At 47.5% G+C, this 15,815-nt stretch overlaps 1 protein-coding gene across 4 annotated transcripts in view; it reads right to left on the bottom strand.

The window, feature by feature from the left end:
* The window catches only part of AKAP9 (A-kinase anchoring protein 9), a 2,953,299-nt gene that overhangs the window by 408,285 nt on the left and 2,529,199 nt on the right, over positions 1–15,815 (bottom strand). For all 4 annotated transcript variants that reach the window (XM_069648423.1, XM_069648424.1, XM_069648425.1 and 1 more), the window contains one exon: positions 56–727. In XM_069648423.1, coding sequence (XP_069504524.1) covers positions 56–727 — 672 coding nt within the window. The remainder of the gene's footprint in view (positions 1–55; positions 728–15,815) is intronic.

Below are 15,815 nucleotides of genomic sequence, written 5' to 3'. Positions count from 1 at the left end.
TTCTGTTCTTAAACAAGTGCTTGCATTTGAGCAATTAGGAGTAAGTCATACTCACCACATTAGAATCTACATTTTCTAGTTCCGATTCATTCTGGTTTAGCTTTGTACCATCTCTTTCCTTACTCTGCAGGTTTTGGAGTCTTTCTTGCAACAAACTATCCTGTTCCTGCATTTTCTGTAACTGCTGCAGTTTCTCCTCTAGCATCCACTGAAGTTCTTCCACCCTTGACTGTAATTCTCCTATTTTCTTCTGTGCAGTTCTGTTAGCTTGTTGTTCTGAAAGCAGCGCTTTTTTACATGAAAGCCCTTCGTCTTCTAACCTTTGACCCCTTTGCAGGGAGTCCAGTCTTTGGGCCTCCATCTCGGTGACAAGTTCCACTATGCGACTATGCTTTTCTTCCAGTTGACTCTGCAACTCTTTGAGTAAGGTGCTGTGTGCATCATGAGAACCATTGTGGTCCTTGCCTTCACCTGTTTGAAGCCGGATGCACAGCTCTTTCTCTCGCTCTAGAGCAGTGCTGAGCTCAGCAGTCCGAACCTTCTCTGCTTCAAGGATTACCTGACATTCTGCATTTCTGCCTCGCTCTTGAGACAACTGAGCTTCATACCGAGCTTCCTGGGATTCAATCTTCTGCTGCAGTTCAATTACTAGATTCTTCTCTTGTTCGAGAAGTTCATTTGATTGCAAAACTTTCAGCTTGTAATCCTCAAGTGAAAATGTAAGATCCTTTAAAAAAGGAAACATATGGTTACTATATACATATATGTATAAAAGACAATTATGCTGATTAGTGCAATAAAAGCAGATGGTTTATAAAAATATCCAGAGATAATAGACCCATTACACTGTCCTTCTATCATGATTTCACAAATCCATGTCACAAAAAATTTAAAAACATCAAAAAAAGAAAAGATTATTTTTTTTACTTTTAACCGCCTCTCTTTAGTATTACACTTGGTTTTTGAATCTTTATTGAGCAAACATCTTTTGAAAACGTTGGCCAAAAAATGACATAATTCTTGTTTCAATACCTGCACACTAACATAACACAACCATCATGCATAATTCTGCATTCAATTAGGAAAATGAGGATGGGGTTCAACACTAATCGCTCAAGAGGTCCAACACAGCAGAACTACAGGTATCATATCCCAGGTCAGAGTGGTCAAATTCTAATTTGCCAACTGTGTTGTGGGTTTTTAGCAAACCACACTTTGCATGCTTGCACTTTTAGGTGAATATTTTTCAAGGAAAAGAGAAACACATACCAGCATGCCAATTGCTTTTGACTGAATAGTACAGGCTTTGATCAACCATTCCTAATCATGAGCCTTTACATCGTGCCACACACTCAAGCCACATCTCAGTTTCTAAACTTGGTGATTGGACCAAATTAATTAATTAAGCATTGGAACAGGGCGTCCGATCCATTGGGAATTTGTAACAGCACCACATTTTGGAAAAAATACACAAATTGGTCTCTATTCTTCACAAAACGTTGCTCAACTGGTTACCATTTTTTGAAGAAACAGGATTTCCACCATTTCTGTCACAAAGGAAATGGGTCCATTTGTTCTCGAGTTACACAAAGACCTAACACACACCCTCGACTTCGGCGTTCACCAAGGTTCTGTGCTTGGCCCTTTTCTCTTCTCGCTCTATACCTCCTTCCTAGCCCCAATCATCTCTTCCTTTGGTATCTCTCACCACTTCTACACCGATGACACCCACCTCTTCCTCTCCTTCTCTTCCTTCACTCCAGGCATCCACCTCAAAATCTCTTCCTGTCTCACTGCTATCAAATCCCGGATGTCCTCCCACTTTCTTACCCTAAATACTGACAAAACTGAAGCTTTATTCCTTCCTGCGGGCACACTTCCTCCCCCCTCCTTCCATCCTCTTTCCCCCTGCACAACTCCCCAAACTTGCCTTTAGCCGCAATCTCGGCCTCCACTTCGACTCAAACCTCTTCTTTACTCACCATATCTCTCTTACCTCCCGCGCTTGTCGCTTCCATCTCTACAACGTTCATTAAATCCGATCTTCCCTCATCTTTCACGCCACAAAACTCCTAATTTCTTCCCTCATCTTTTCTCGTCTCTTCTACTGTTCAGCTCTCCTCTTTGGCCCCCCCAGCTCACATCTTGCCCCCCTTAAATACCTCTACCATTCTGCAATCCGTACTCTCTGTTCCCTCTCCCCTCATGACTCCATCTCATCTTCACTCTTCTCAATTGGCTGGGTCTCCTTTCATTCCCAACTCAAATTCAACTTCCTCTGTCTCATCTTCAAATCCCTTCATGAACTTGCCCCTCCCTACCTTTCCTCCCTCCTCTCATTCTACACTGCCTCCCCCTCCGTTCTGCTGTTCACTTCCTACTCACTGTCCAACCCGCGCCTTGTGTCCCTTCCCGTTTCCGCTCCTTCCAGCTCCTTGCCCCACCGACTGGCATTCTCTCCCCCTCCCTATCCGCTCCATCTCCTCATTTTCATCTTTCCGCTCCTCCTTAAAATCCCACCTTCTTCAATCTCCCTCCTGACAGCTCTCTACCACTTCCCCACCTGCTATACCTGACTCAGGTACAATTCTAATGATCTTGGCAAATTGTTCTGCATATTGTTCTCGGTTTTTTGACTCATGAATTGTACTATATTGCTTCTTATGTATTCCTGTTTCATGTAAAGCGCTTTGGCTTAAAGCGCTATATAAAATTTCATAAATACAAATACATTAGATTAGGTTAAATGGGTAATTAGTGAAATGGTATCAAATGAGCTACTTGCTCATCCCTGTTCAGTTTCTTCTCTGTGAGGTAATGCTAAGCTTTCATCCTACACCCGCTGCCAATCATTGGCTAAGTGGAAAGTGCTCTGAATTAATGAGACCAGAATAGCTCCAATAAAATTATCTATCAAAACAAACATTCATAATCTTGGCACCATAGACACCATAAAGCCACAGACTGCCAACCCATTTGGTACTCCTTTTTTCACAGGTTTTGATTTTATCAGCATGTACGCTACAGAAGTAGCACCACTCAATACATTAGCATGGTTTAGATCAATAAATAGCAAAGGTTAACTGTTTTTAAACACACACCCATGTTGGAATCACCCTGTTATATTACTAGTCTCATTTAGCCTATGAGTAGTGTCATGGCTGTGGATCAACAGACAGCACAAGTGCAAATATATCTTTATTTCTAGGTTTTATTTCTACAAAAGGCCACTGAACAGGCATTAGATTCAGGCTGGCAGGGTGTTAGGCTATTACAAACTGTCACAGCTTTCTGTGTGTCAGTGAGCACTTCCCTCTTTCCCGCTACCTCTTGGTTGGATCCGCCTCCTAGCAGAAACAGCCACTCAGTCTCTGGGATTTATAGTGCCCCAGACTTTTTTCTTGGCTGCCTTTCGGTCTTTCTTGCCTCAGATTAGGTTGGTATTGGTTTTGACATGGTCAGGATTGGTCTTAGTCCACCTACACTCTCCTACTTGATACCACAACATGGTACCAGTTCTGATGAGGTCAGGTGCTGGGGAATGTTAAAACTGTAAATCAAAGTTAGTTTGGGCATTCCCTCCTGGAGACAAAGCCAGGTATTGCAGATGGGCCTGGGCTGGTAACCTTGTGCTTCTTCACCACTGTATTAACTTCTTCTGTATCAGGGTTTTGAAAGCAGTCACATGTCCCTAATCGCTCTCTTTCTCCTCCTCCTCCTGTTCTCTTTTTTCTCACACATTCATTCCCTTGGTCTGCCTTCTCTGTTCCTCCTAGAAATCCTCACATCGTTCCACCATTTTTCCCCCTTTCCTTCATTTCTTTATTTCCACCAGCTCTCCTTTGCCACCATCTCTTTTTTTGCATCACCTCTTAACGTCCATTCCTCCGCTTTCTCATATCCCCACTTAATGTTCTCTCCTCCACCGATGTGGCATTCACTTTTGTTTGCCTCCACCTCCTCTGCAGTCACATTCCTCTTCTTCTCATCTCTCTTCTCCACTCGCTCCTCCTGCTGCACCTCCCACCTCACCCTTTGTCATTCGCCGTTATGCCCTCTGCCAGTCTCTATGCACAGATTCTCAGCAGGCCTCTCCACCTCGTCTATCCCCACAAACTTGCTTCTCTTAAGCTGTGGCTCAACAAACTTAGCCAACTCCCTTCCACACTCCCTGCCTGTGGTTGACCCGCTTGGCTTGGAAAACACAGGACCTGCTTTCCTGGTTCCAAGATTTATCTCTCTAGGCTAACTTAATTTGGCCAATACAGCTTCTGCTCTCCTTTAGCTCTCCAGGATAGAGAAAATTGGTCTAACTCTCACACAGTCAGGAGGTTCTTGTCTCCTTTTATGCCGACTGATAGTCCTAATAAGGGCCCTGATTCAAAGGTTCCTATTCCCATTAGCATCATGGGTTGTAATTGCCCTGGCTCAATGGTTCTGCCACTGCCACATTAGTGTGGCTGGTGTGCGTGGTTTCCTATTAGTGTTGTGCCTTTTTTATGAGTGAGGAACAGTCTTAGCCATGGCCTTCACAGGCAGAAATTACAAGTACCCAGTCAGCCATATTGATATCAAACTATGTCCACATGGCATCTTGTGGACCAGGACCTTCGGCATCCCAGTACTCTTGTAAGTTTATCTTCTGCAGGCAGCATTGCGCAAAGCACAAGTGCTTGCTGCATATAGATGTGGTGTCTTCTGTATGTTTTTTTGTTTGCCTCCAGGTCAGAGCCAGCGCATCCAGCGTGCACCAATCTGTCATTCCTGCCTCGTGCCTGCACCTGGCACTGCACACTGAACAAAAGTAAATAGTCCTCTTTAATATCATGCATGGAAAACCCTGAATTTGCGATGGGTTTACACAGGGCTACCTCTATGCTGATCTATAGCACGTCTGGGCTCTGGAATTAGGGATGAAGCCTTATTCACACCACCCATTCAGAATATTTCCCCCTCGGCAGCCCTGGCGTTTTTCCATTACTTTAGGCACTGTCTGACCTCTTGGGCTAAATCAAAAAAGGGCTGGTGGAGCTCTGTGGGATCTCCCTTCTATTGTCTCCAGGGGGTCACCTCACCGACCGGGCAGCGCTCCCCTGTTCCCAGAGATCCTTTGCCTCCCTCGATTGTTAATGGACCAGGTGACCTTGGATATGTTGGATTTCATGGATCTCCACAATATGCAAGGTAATAATCACCTGTGAGCTAGAGTAGGGTTATTGCTCCTTTGACCTATCTGGAATCGGGCTAATTATAATTATAATAGTTTTTTTATAACACGCTTAATACCGAAGGTTTGTAAGCGCAGACCCGGGATTCGAAATTGTGTTGCTCTGTCGTCTTGCTTCCAAGACGAGCGCGTTGCCACTGAGGTATACTACCTGTGTCATAATTACATTTAAATCCCCTCCTCTGCCCCTCTTTGATTGATTGATTGATATTTTATTTCTATCGCGCTCGTACACAAGTGATTCAGAGCGTGACAAAGCAAGGCAGGGGAGGGGAACAGGGGAGAACAAAACAGCAATCTTACTAGGCCCAGTGACATTGAGAACGCGCAAGTGCATGGGAAAGGGGGAGGGGAAAAGTGCATGGAAGGAGGGAGAAGTGGAAAGTACGAAGGAGAAGAGGAGAAACATAAATAACAATAAATAAATAATAAAGGTAGCAAACAGTGGTAATGCAGCCAGGAATTTGCAAGTGCTAGGTTTAAGGCAGCAGACAGGGTAGGTCTGATAAGTGCAGGAAGACAAAGGAGGTGGCTGTATGGGTACAGATACAGACCCCAGTGCAAGGGGTGGCCCAGAGGCAGTGCGGGAGGGTGGCAGGGTGAGCAGGTACCTGGACCCGAAGGACAGAGGGTGGCCAGGTGCACAGTGCCAAGAGAGAACAGATCAGCAGGGGAGAGGGGGAGCGAAGGCAGAAGAAAAGAGAAGGTCTTGAGGTGCTTCTAGAAGCCAAGCACTGGATTCAAAATTAAAATCTCTTTGCTATCTGTGTTGGACTGTCAAGGGCCAGAAAATACACAGGACTGTACAGTGCTGTAGGGCCGAGAACTAAAACAGCTGAGCCCATGGGACCCTGACAGTGTGCTTTAATATTGAAAGGGGCCGACAGACCTGGAAGGGCACTTCAAGCTGGCAAAATAATTGGCTAGATTGCTTACGCACTTTTTGGTTGAGGCTATAGTAATGCTGGTGCGTAATTGGAAGACGCCAACCACACCTTATATAAAGGAATCGTGGGTGAAATTGTGGTATGTGGTGGTTATGTGCAAGATTGAAGCTACTCTTAAGGGCGAAATTCCCAAATTCCTTGCAGAACGCGAACATTTTATTCAATTTTTATCCCAGAATGATAACCCTGGACTATATTATAAACCATATGATGTCATTTACATTGTTATGATGCTTTATGTCAACCTGTTAACGATGATTAAACATGGCCCAAACCAGGCAGGGGTGCCCCTGGTTCCCGATGCTTTACATTCTGGCCCTGGAGCCCCTAGCGATATACCTCAGGCAACAATACGATAGGTATTGAGGTTGGGGGGAAGCGGCATCTAATATCCTTATATGCGGATGATTTATTACTATACTTGAAATACCCTGAAGAGAATCTTCAATATATCCTTGAAGTGATGGAGACGTACGTGGGGTTGTCCGGCATAGCGGTAAATCCTCAAAAATCTAGTATATTCCCGCTAGGTAGCTATAAGGGGACCGGTGTTACAGATACCATGGGTGATTGGTTCTTTCTGTTACCTTGGCATAGATGTGTATCACATCGCAGTAGAGGAACATAAGCAGGTAGCTGTTGAGGAAATCCGGAAATGCATGAAGTTTTGAGAGAAGCTGCCCCTAGCTATGATGGGACGGGGGGCAATGCTTAAGATGGTGGTCCTACCTAGGCTTTTACATTATTTTAGTAATATCCCACATATGATACCCAAGAAGTTCTTTGCTAAACTGAATAGTGTGTGCAGGGACTTCCTATGGCATGGTACCCGGAATAGAGTAGCGCTATGGAAGTTGCAGAACTTCTACGAAAAGGGGGTATCAGGCTGCCCAATTTTGAGGTCTACTATGTAGGAAGTCAATTACAATATGTGGCCAATTGGCTCTCAGACGAAGTGACCCCTGAACATAGGTTGTTTGGGCAGGTTTGTACCCCATTTTACTTGAGGGAAATTATATGGTTGCCTGAGACATATATGAAGGCGCGCCCTAGGATGATGATATTGGGGTGGAAAATGTGGCATCGAGCGTGTCGGATGATGGAGGACCCATTCCCGTGCTCCCCGCAAGTACCGCTGGTCGCTTTAGCAGGAGGGGACAAGCAGCTGAGGGTGATTATCAGAACCTACTGGGAATCAGTGCTGCTGGTAACGTTAGGGGACATCTGGCAAGAGGGGACCATTAGAGATTTCGAAGAACTTGGGGAGGAGGTGGGATTACATACTGATCAATATGTTACATACCATAGGATGGTTCAGAAAATTCGGAAAACGTGGCCTGAAACAGTGTTGGGAGAGAAACCAGATGCTACTGTGGGGGCAATATATGACATATCGGAAGGGGGGCATGAGATTTCTAGATTGTATGAGGTGGTGATGACCAAGGTGGGGAAGGAATTGACACATTTGAGACTTGATTGGGAGGTGGGGGCCCCAATGGGAGATGGATGTGGGAACTCGCCCTGGGATATCACAAGAAAGTGTCAAGAAACACCAGACTTAAACAAATACAGCTGTACATAACGCATAGAGCATACATGACCCCTCTGAGGATATCCAAGTTCCAAAACGCTGGGCGACAGGCGTGCCCTAAGTGCGACATGGAAAACGCTGACATGACACACATGTTTTGGTCATGCCCAGTAATCGAATGTTTCTGGGGTGAAGTAGCACAAAAATTAGCGACAAAAGGGGTCGCGCTCGTCATAGACATGGCCTGGGCTTGCTTGCTGGGAGGGTTCCCCAGACCACAGAAACTTAAACATGTTGAGAAACTGAGAAACTTGGCATACATGCTAGCAAAACGGAGGATCGCCATGGGATGGAAGAAGTGCCACAAGCCACGGGTGGCGGTATGGTGGAAGGAGTTACAGAAATGGGCGGAGGGCGAAACGGTAGTATGGCAGGAGGCAAGCAGCATGAGTGGGGAGGAAGAAGTGGGTACCTTGATGGCATGGAAATTATTAATAGCGGAACTGTTCGGATCTATATCGGACCCAACGGAATCCGGGGATAGTGAGACCCGGCCACATGTAGCAGATACTGAATGCGAAGTACAAATAGGCTCATAATGGAGGGTGGGACTTGGGGAGCAGTGGCAAAATGGAAATACAAATGGTGTTTAATGGAATTGTTGTAAACTGCACTGCGTGTTGGGTTTGTTTGTATTGTTGTTTGGTTTGAATGAAATTAATAAAAAATGTTTAAAAAAAAAACATGGCCAAACATCTGGGGGTCATCTTCATCTCCACTCCCTCCTTCTCTTCTCACATCTCGGACATGTCTAAATAATCACACTATCAGCTACACCTCCTCAGAGGCATTCTATCTTTTCTCACTTTCCCCCAGAGGCTAACCGTCTAAAGAGCCCTGGTTCTCTCTAGACTGGACTACTGCAACAGTCTCTTTTTCTTTTTTCCTACTTCTACTCTCCGACCTCTACAACTCATCCGGAACAGAACTGCAAGACTTATCCTTGGCCTCAAGCCCAGGGACCGCATCTCTCCAGCACTGAAATCCCTCCACTGGCTCCCCGTGGCTGCAAGGATCAAGTTCGAGACCCTCTGCATTGTCCACAAGGCTTCCTGGGGCCAGGGTCTGCACTATCTACAACTCTCTCTCCCTAAATCCTCTCCTTCTAGAGCCCTCCGCTCATACTGTTACAACTCTCTGCAGGTGAGATGTTTTTCCAAACAGAGATTTGGGGGTAGATTATTATCCTCAGCAGGTGCTTCTCTCTGGAACAACCTCCCTGCCTCTCTCTGCCTTGAGCCTGATCTACGTAAGTTCTGGAAACTCCTCAAGACCTTCCACTTCTCGTTCTCTCTCCCTCTTCCTTGCTAACCTCCTCTATATTCCACCTACTTCCCTCCTACTGCTCTTCCCCACTCCGCTCCGTTTTGCTGACTAGTCGCCTGGTGCAACTCCAGAGCCACACAGGTCGCAGGCTCCCCCGCCAGTCCTTGCACTTGCCTGCAGGCCTCTGCACTCTGCTCACCCCTACTGCACCTCTGGAATTAGTTCCATGAGAAGGGTAACCTCTCTGCACGTAACCCAGGGCCCGGCTGGACTGGGCACACTTCTTCCCTCCCCCCTCTCTTTCACTTTCTGTCTGCACACTTACATTACCTAGAATGCACTAGGCCTAGTTCGCCAGGCCTAGTACAGTAGTTTTTTGTTTCTGGATGTTCTTCTCCTCCTCCCCTTATCACCTCACTCTTTGTCGTGCTGTCTTTTTGCTTGCTTTCATGCCTTATGTGACAGGGCCACTTACACGGCCATGTCAAGGGTAGCAGTTAGCCCGACCCTGAACAACCCCAGGATGCCTAAGAGCTGGCAGACAGAACCCCTCCCAATCCCTTCTTACCTTCAGCGGCGGTGCGGGAGATGCAGGTGGTGTAGCCTTGGCGACCCACACCACAACCCGGAAGATGCTGCTGTGGGATGCAGTGGATGGCACTACACCGGCCGCCAGACAAAAGGCAGAGCCAGCTGTAGGAATATCACTGTGGGAAGGAAGGGGCAACGGTCCTCTATGGATTGCCCCATTTTGCATACAGGGAATGAAGAAAGAGCATGGAAGGAGTGGGTGGGGCTTACAAGCCGCCACCAAAGACCCTTCCCCAGTCACACATCTGGAAGCAAGGTAAGCTATTGCTCAAGGTAAGTTGCCCAATCCTGAGGGGAGGATATTTAAAGGGAAGCTTGGGATGGGTTTAGGATGGGTGAGTTGGGTGAGGACAGGAGGTGGAGGATGTCCAAGAGACCAGAGGAGGAGAGTGGGGCAGGAGTGCAGAGGATAAACCACATAGGACTCAGTGGAGTGTTTGTGCTTGATAGTAAGGAGTGAGTGGAGTAGCTGTAGAGTAGGAGGAAAGAGAAGGTAGTGGAGTAGTAGTTTGAGGGAGAGGTAGTCTTATTAAGTAGTAGTAGCAGCAGCAGCAACCATAAAGAGTGAGACTAGAGAGAGGAGAGGTGGTAGTAGTAGCAGTAGAGTGGGAGCAGTAGTAGTGAGAGGTAACAATAGAAAGGTGATAGTAGTGAGAGGCAGTAGTAGTAGGAGCAGGGAGGTGGCAGTCATAGCAGAGGATTAGTAGGGGTAAGGAGGTAGCGTAAGGAAGAAGGGAGGTGAAGATAACAACAGAGGGAGTAGAATAGTGGTACATCAGAGGTAGTAGGTGGTAATGACAGTAGTGAGTGGAGGAATTGAGAAACAGTAGGAGAGGTAACTTTAAAAGGTGGAGGTAGGAAAGCACAGTGCAAGATCCAAGGGATACTAGAGTGGTGGGAGGAGAACATTTTTGGGGACCAATAGACAGAGGAGGGACAGGTGAGAGTGTGCATGTGTGTAGCAATTCGGTGGAACAGATTGAAAGAAGGTACCATCCATATCACATCCGTAGATTAAGCAGGGCCACTTTAGGGAAAGAGTGAACATCCCTAGGTAGACAGTCAGCCAACGCCTTAGGGAAGTCGCACTTAATATAAGGAAGAAACAGATTGATAGGTCTAACTGTTCGTTAAAACCAATATCCCAGTTAAGGATGCTTGGGCTAGGGAGGGGGTAAATCGGTGGGAAGTAGTTAGAGAGGGATGGCCATAGTGCCAAAGATCCCTAAAACCTATTTGGCCGCCCCGAAAATAACTAAGAATACCTCAGCCAAACTATTCGTATTTTTCAATAAACACCCTTAAATTGACACACAAGGTCAGAGTGGTTATTAGTGGTGAACGCCCCGTCACACTTATCAGGATCTTAAAAGAAATGGATTCCAAGATGGCCGCTGGCGCAGGGAGACATGTGTGAGTCTCGCTCCTGCCGGGCCTTACTACAGCACCACACTTAGCTTCGTACCGGAGGGTACCAGCCCCGATTTCTTGCCGGCAACCACGTCCAGAGGCTTAGGACAAGGTCTGGAAGTGATCTCGCCCCAGACGAGTACAGGAGGGCGACGCAGCCTGTGCAGAGCGCCCCTCCCCCACCGGAGCAGCACCATACCCCGCACGGTCTGGAGGAAGAGGGAGGCCACGTAGGGACTGCAGCAGCAGCCGACACAGCCAGAAAAGGACACAGCAGGCTCCTCGGTGGGACAGCGGGGAACGGCAGCGAGGCGGTTGGGAATCGAGCTTCACTCGCAGCACGAACGCGCCGTAAGACCTCCCCCTCCCGCACAAGGTGTAACGGGACCGGCACAGAGGAGGTTGAGAGCGGAGACAGCGGGGAACCCAAGGCGAGGACTTCTGCGCCACAGAGCCCTCCAACGAGCAGGAACAGAGGTCGGTGGACGGCGTGTGAGGGCAAAAAGAATGTGCCTCCAGCTCCGACGTCGCAAATGGGGCTGGGTACTTGGCTAAGAGGCAGAGCAGGACGACTACGGATGCACGCCCAGCCCTGAGGAGGGAGACACCAGCGGATGAGACCAATGAAGCGGTCCCACAGGTGAGAGGCTCCCCGCGCCCCCTCTACTCCCAGTAAATGGGCAACTGGTCAAGAGGATTACTTGCAGTGGGGAAGACACCCTTGCACCCCACTGTGAGTATAAACAAGGCTTGGCACCCCAGTGGCAACGGGGGGAGGGAGGGGAGTACCCCCCCGCCACATCACGCACACAGGAGCAACAGCAGAACACGGGGGGAGAAGACAGGAGGGGAAAGTTTGGTCAATCTGTGCCACAAGTCACTTGCCTAGCAGAGAATCACTCATACCCGGGGCCTCAATCAAGTGGGGAGAATCAGAGCCTACCACAGGACCCAGGACACTACACCAGAATCGGCAGTCAAACGGGCCTGCGCCAATAAAACAGGGGGAGGTCAGCGGAGGTATCATCACCAGGGGAGCTGCACGCGTGCCACACAAAGGAAGGGAGGAAAGTAGGCACACAGCAGCACAGTCACGTAAAGGGGGCTATGTCCAAGGCGAAAGGGAAAGGGGGGTGTCCCAACAGAACCCACAACCTCCTAAACAAGACACAAGCATCCTAGAATTGTGGGCGTCCGATACCCTGGTGACTACCAGGGGCAGGTCACAGGAAGACACAACAACAGACTCCATCCACGCCACCTCTGGTAGCCAAACACCATCAAAGGAGAATATGCACACCTGGTTCATGGAGCTGCAAGACAAATTCATGTCGACAGTGCAGGATCAATTCGCTACAATAAGGAATGACATGAAGCAGGCAGTCCAAGACATTAAACATGATATAGTCAACCTGGAGGATAGGACAGACACACTAGAGAAAATAGTGCAAAATGTGGAAGAGGAGGCACTACAATACAGCAAAACTCAAGAGCACTTAGTGAGACTAACCCATAACCTGGAGATCCAGTGTGAAGATCTAGAAAACAGGTCCCGCGGATCAACATTCGCATTAACAATATGCCAGAATCAGTCCTGGACAAAGACCTAAAGAAAGCAGTTCAGGAAGTGTTCAGGGATATCATTGAAGCACATGAAGCCGAATCCATAGGCATTGACCGTATCCACTGAGTGGGCCCAAAACGCACAGGCGCACCAGGGGAAAGATCCAGAGAGGTGCTGGCAGCACTCTCATCGTACCTGCAGAAAGAACTAATCTTGAGGAAAACCAGGCAGATCAAATAAGAATGAACGGGGTGAACATCCAGCTCTACCAAGATCTGGCAGCAGTAACTCCAAAAGAGGAGGGAAATGGCCCCTCTGATCAGGGAATTGGCCACAAAAGAGATAAAGTAAAAATGGACCTTCCCTTTTGGCCTGATGTTTGAGTGGGAAGGAAAACAACAGAGAGTATCACCTGGGAAGAGGGGCTGCACATCATGGACATTCCAACGGAGGAGGTAACATTCGAGGGCAACAAGGCAATGGGAGATCAGCAAAAGAGGCAGAGGGTGGGAAGTGGCTGGACAAAAAAAGAAACGAAGTGGGAGGGGAAACTTTAAGCCGGTGTCAGCAGAATAGAGAAATCTACATGGCGGGCCTCGGAGGGGCCCTAACTTCCGTCCAAGGTATCTGGAACGGTACCCAATGAAGGGTAACAAAATCTTTTGCTTCCACCGGCACGGCCGCGGAGTGAGAACAGACACACACTAAGGTCTGAGGAACATCTCGAGTCCACAGAGGGCAGGGAGTAATAGGCGGAACGCCTTAGCTACCATAGGTACCTGGGCCCTCCTCGGGATCAAAGTTGGTTTATGGTTTTTAGTTGGGGAGAAGGTTGGGGAGCTTGCGGGGGGAGGGTCGGGGGGAATCTCCGGAAGAGAGTTGGGACCACAGCACTCGGGCGAAAAAGACAGCCAATTCAGGCCGCTGACATGGGGAGGATCAGATTTTTAACTTTAAATGTAAGGGGTCTGAACTCCCCAGTGAAGAGGAAAAAAATAGAGAATTTGCTCAGGAGGGAGAAAGCCGAAGTGCTCCTGCTACAGGAAACACACATTAGAGCCCAGGACAAGGGGAGAGTATGCCTGAGAGGGTTCGATGTACTGGCACAATCGAATGTGGCAGGGAAGAGGGCAGGGGTAATGATTGCAATAAAGGGGGGAATGGACGCAGTACTGGTAGACAAGCAGACAGACAAGGAAGGGAGGCTTGCTTTTGCCAATGTCAAGAGATACAACACCAAGATAACTCTGGCATCAATCTACTCCCTAAACTCGGGCCAGGATGGCTTCCTGAAGGCTGCTATGGGGAGATTGGAGAGGTTCGCGAAAGGAGAGATACTTATGGGGGGTGATTTTAACATGGCATGGCATCCTCAGACAGACAGGAGTGCGTGTGGACCCCACAACCAGGGCGCCCCACATCCGACCATCTCAAAAACATGATGGATAGTATGGCATTATGCGACGCATGGAGGGAGCTTAAAGCCCAAAACAAAGGGTAAACTTACTACTCGCACGTTCACAATACGATGTCGAGAATAGATTATTTCTGGGTATCGGTAGTGATTCTGGGTAAGGTGCATAGTATGGAATTGGGCCCCATCGCAATATCGGACCACAAACCAATTTGGCTAGATCTATCGACCCCAGGGAAAGTGGGAGGCCTATGGCGTTGGAAGCTGCCGCAGGAACTGCTATCTGACCCGGTGATTGGAGAGGCTTTAAGAGATAAAATATCAGAGTTCTCTGAGCACAATGATACAGGCGACGTCCCACTGGGAACTGTATGGGAAGCGCTCAAGGCAGTAACCAGGGGACACATGATTGCCCTGAAAGCCACAAGGGACAAACAAAGGCAAGGATGGGAACGAGAACTTGAAAACAAACTAACAGAGATTCGAGACGAGCTAATGATCCACCCCACCAGAAATTTAAAGAAGGCACTGAGGCATACGCAGGGCCAGTTGGAACTCCTCTAACAAGAAAGCAGAGAAATCCCTCCTTTACCTCAAACAAAGATTCTACATCAAAGCCAACAAGGTAGATAGACTTCTAGCAAGACACTCTCCGCAAAGCTAAAATCTATCACCATTCGAAACATCAAAAACACACATGGAGAGACACTGACGCGCACTAAAGATATAGGGGAAACATTTAAGGTATTCTATCAAAAACGATATGCATCGGAACACCCAGATGAGGATAACCAGGATAGATTCCTGCAGTCACTCCCCATCCCAAAAATATCAGAAGTTGCCAAATTATCACTAGATTCCTAGATAACAGAAAACGAAGTGGAGAAGGCAATAGATGATCTTCCTAACAACAAAGCACCCGGCCCGGATGACTTCTCGGCCCCCTTTTATAAAAGGTTTGCGGACATCCTAACCCCATTCCTTACAAGACTGTTTAACTCATTTAAAGATACTGGGAACGTAACCCTGTCCATGAATGAAGCAAAGGTACAGGTGTTCCATAAACAGGGAAAAGATCCCTCCATCCCTGGCTCCTACCGACCCATTGCATTAATCAATCTGGACTCTAAAATATTTAAAAAAATATTGGCGGCTAGGCTATCCCCGCTTCTACCCTCACTAATTAACCCGGATCAATCCCGCTTTATTCCGGGTAGGCAAACCCACGACAACCTTAGAAGGTTTATACATCTAATAGAAAAAATAAACATTACCAACACCCCGGCAATATTACTATCACTAGATGCCAAAAAGGCTTTCGATCGAGTGGAATGGTCCATACTCTTTAAAACCCTGGAACACATGGGATTTGGGAACCAATTCATAAACATAGTCAAAGCCAACTATAACTCCCCATCGATAAGAATAGCAGTCAATGGGGAAGTCACAGATCGGGTAAGGGTCACTCGGGGAACAAAACAGGGCTGCCCTCTTTCCCCCTCCTATATGCTATCTTTTTGGAGCCGCTACTGATGAAAATAAGGGAATCTACCGAAATAAAGGGGATTGAGATGGCAGGCAGACAACATAAGTTGATAGCTTACACAGGCGATATGCTACTAGCATCAGAGGATCCGGCAAATTAATTATCAGGTATCTTACAAACTCTAGAGGCGTTTGGGGACATCTCGGGCATGAAAATAAATAAGAACAAATCTGAAATACTACATTTAGCTGGGAACAGAGAATCTTGGGAAAGGGAGATGGTACAACAGGCCTAAAATTAGCGGAAGAGGGTATAAAGT

Source organism: Ambystoma mexicanum, chromosome 2q, assembly GCF_040938575.1.
Source record: "Ambystoma mexicanum isolate Mex_15411 chromosome 2q, UKY_AmexF1_1, whole genome shotgun sequence".
NCBI classification, from domain to species: domain Eukaryota; kingdom Metazoa; phylum Chordata; class Amphibia; order Caudata; family Ambystomatidae; genus Ambystoma; species Ambystoma mexicanum.
This window is presented reverse-complemented; position numbering and strand designations above follow the sequence as displayed.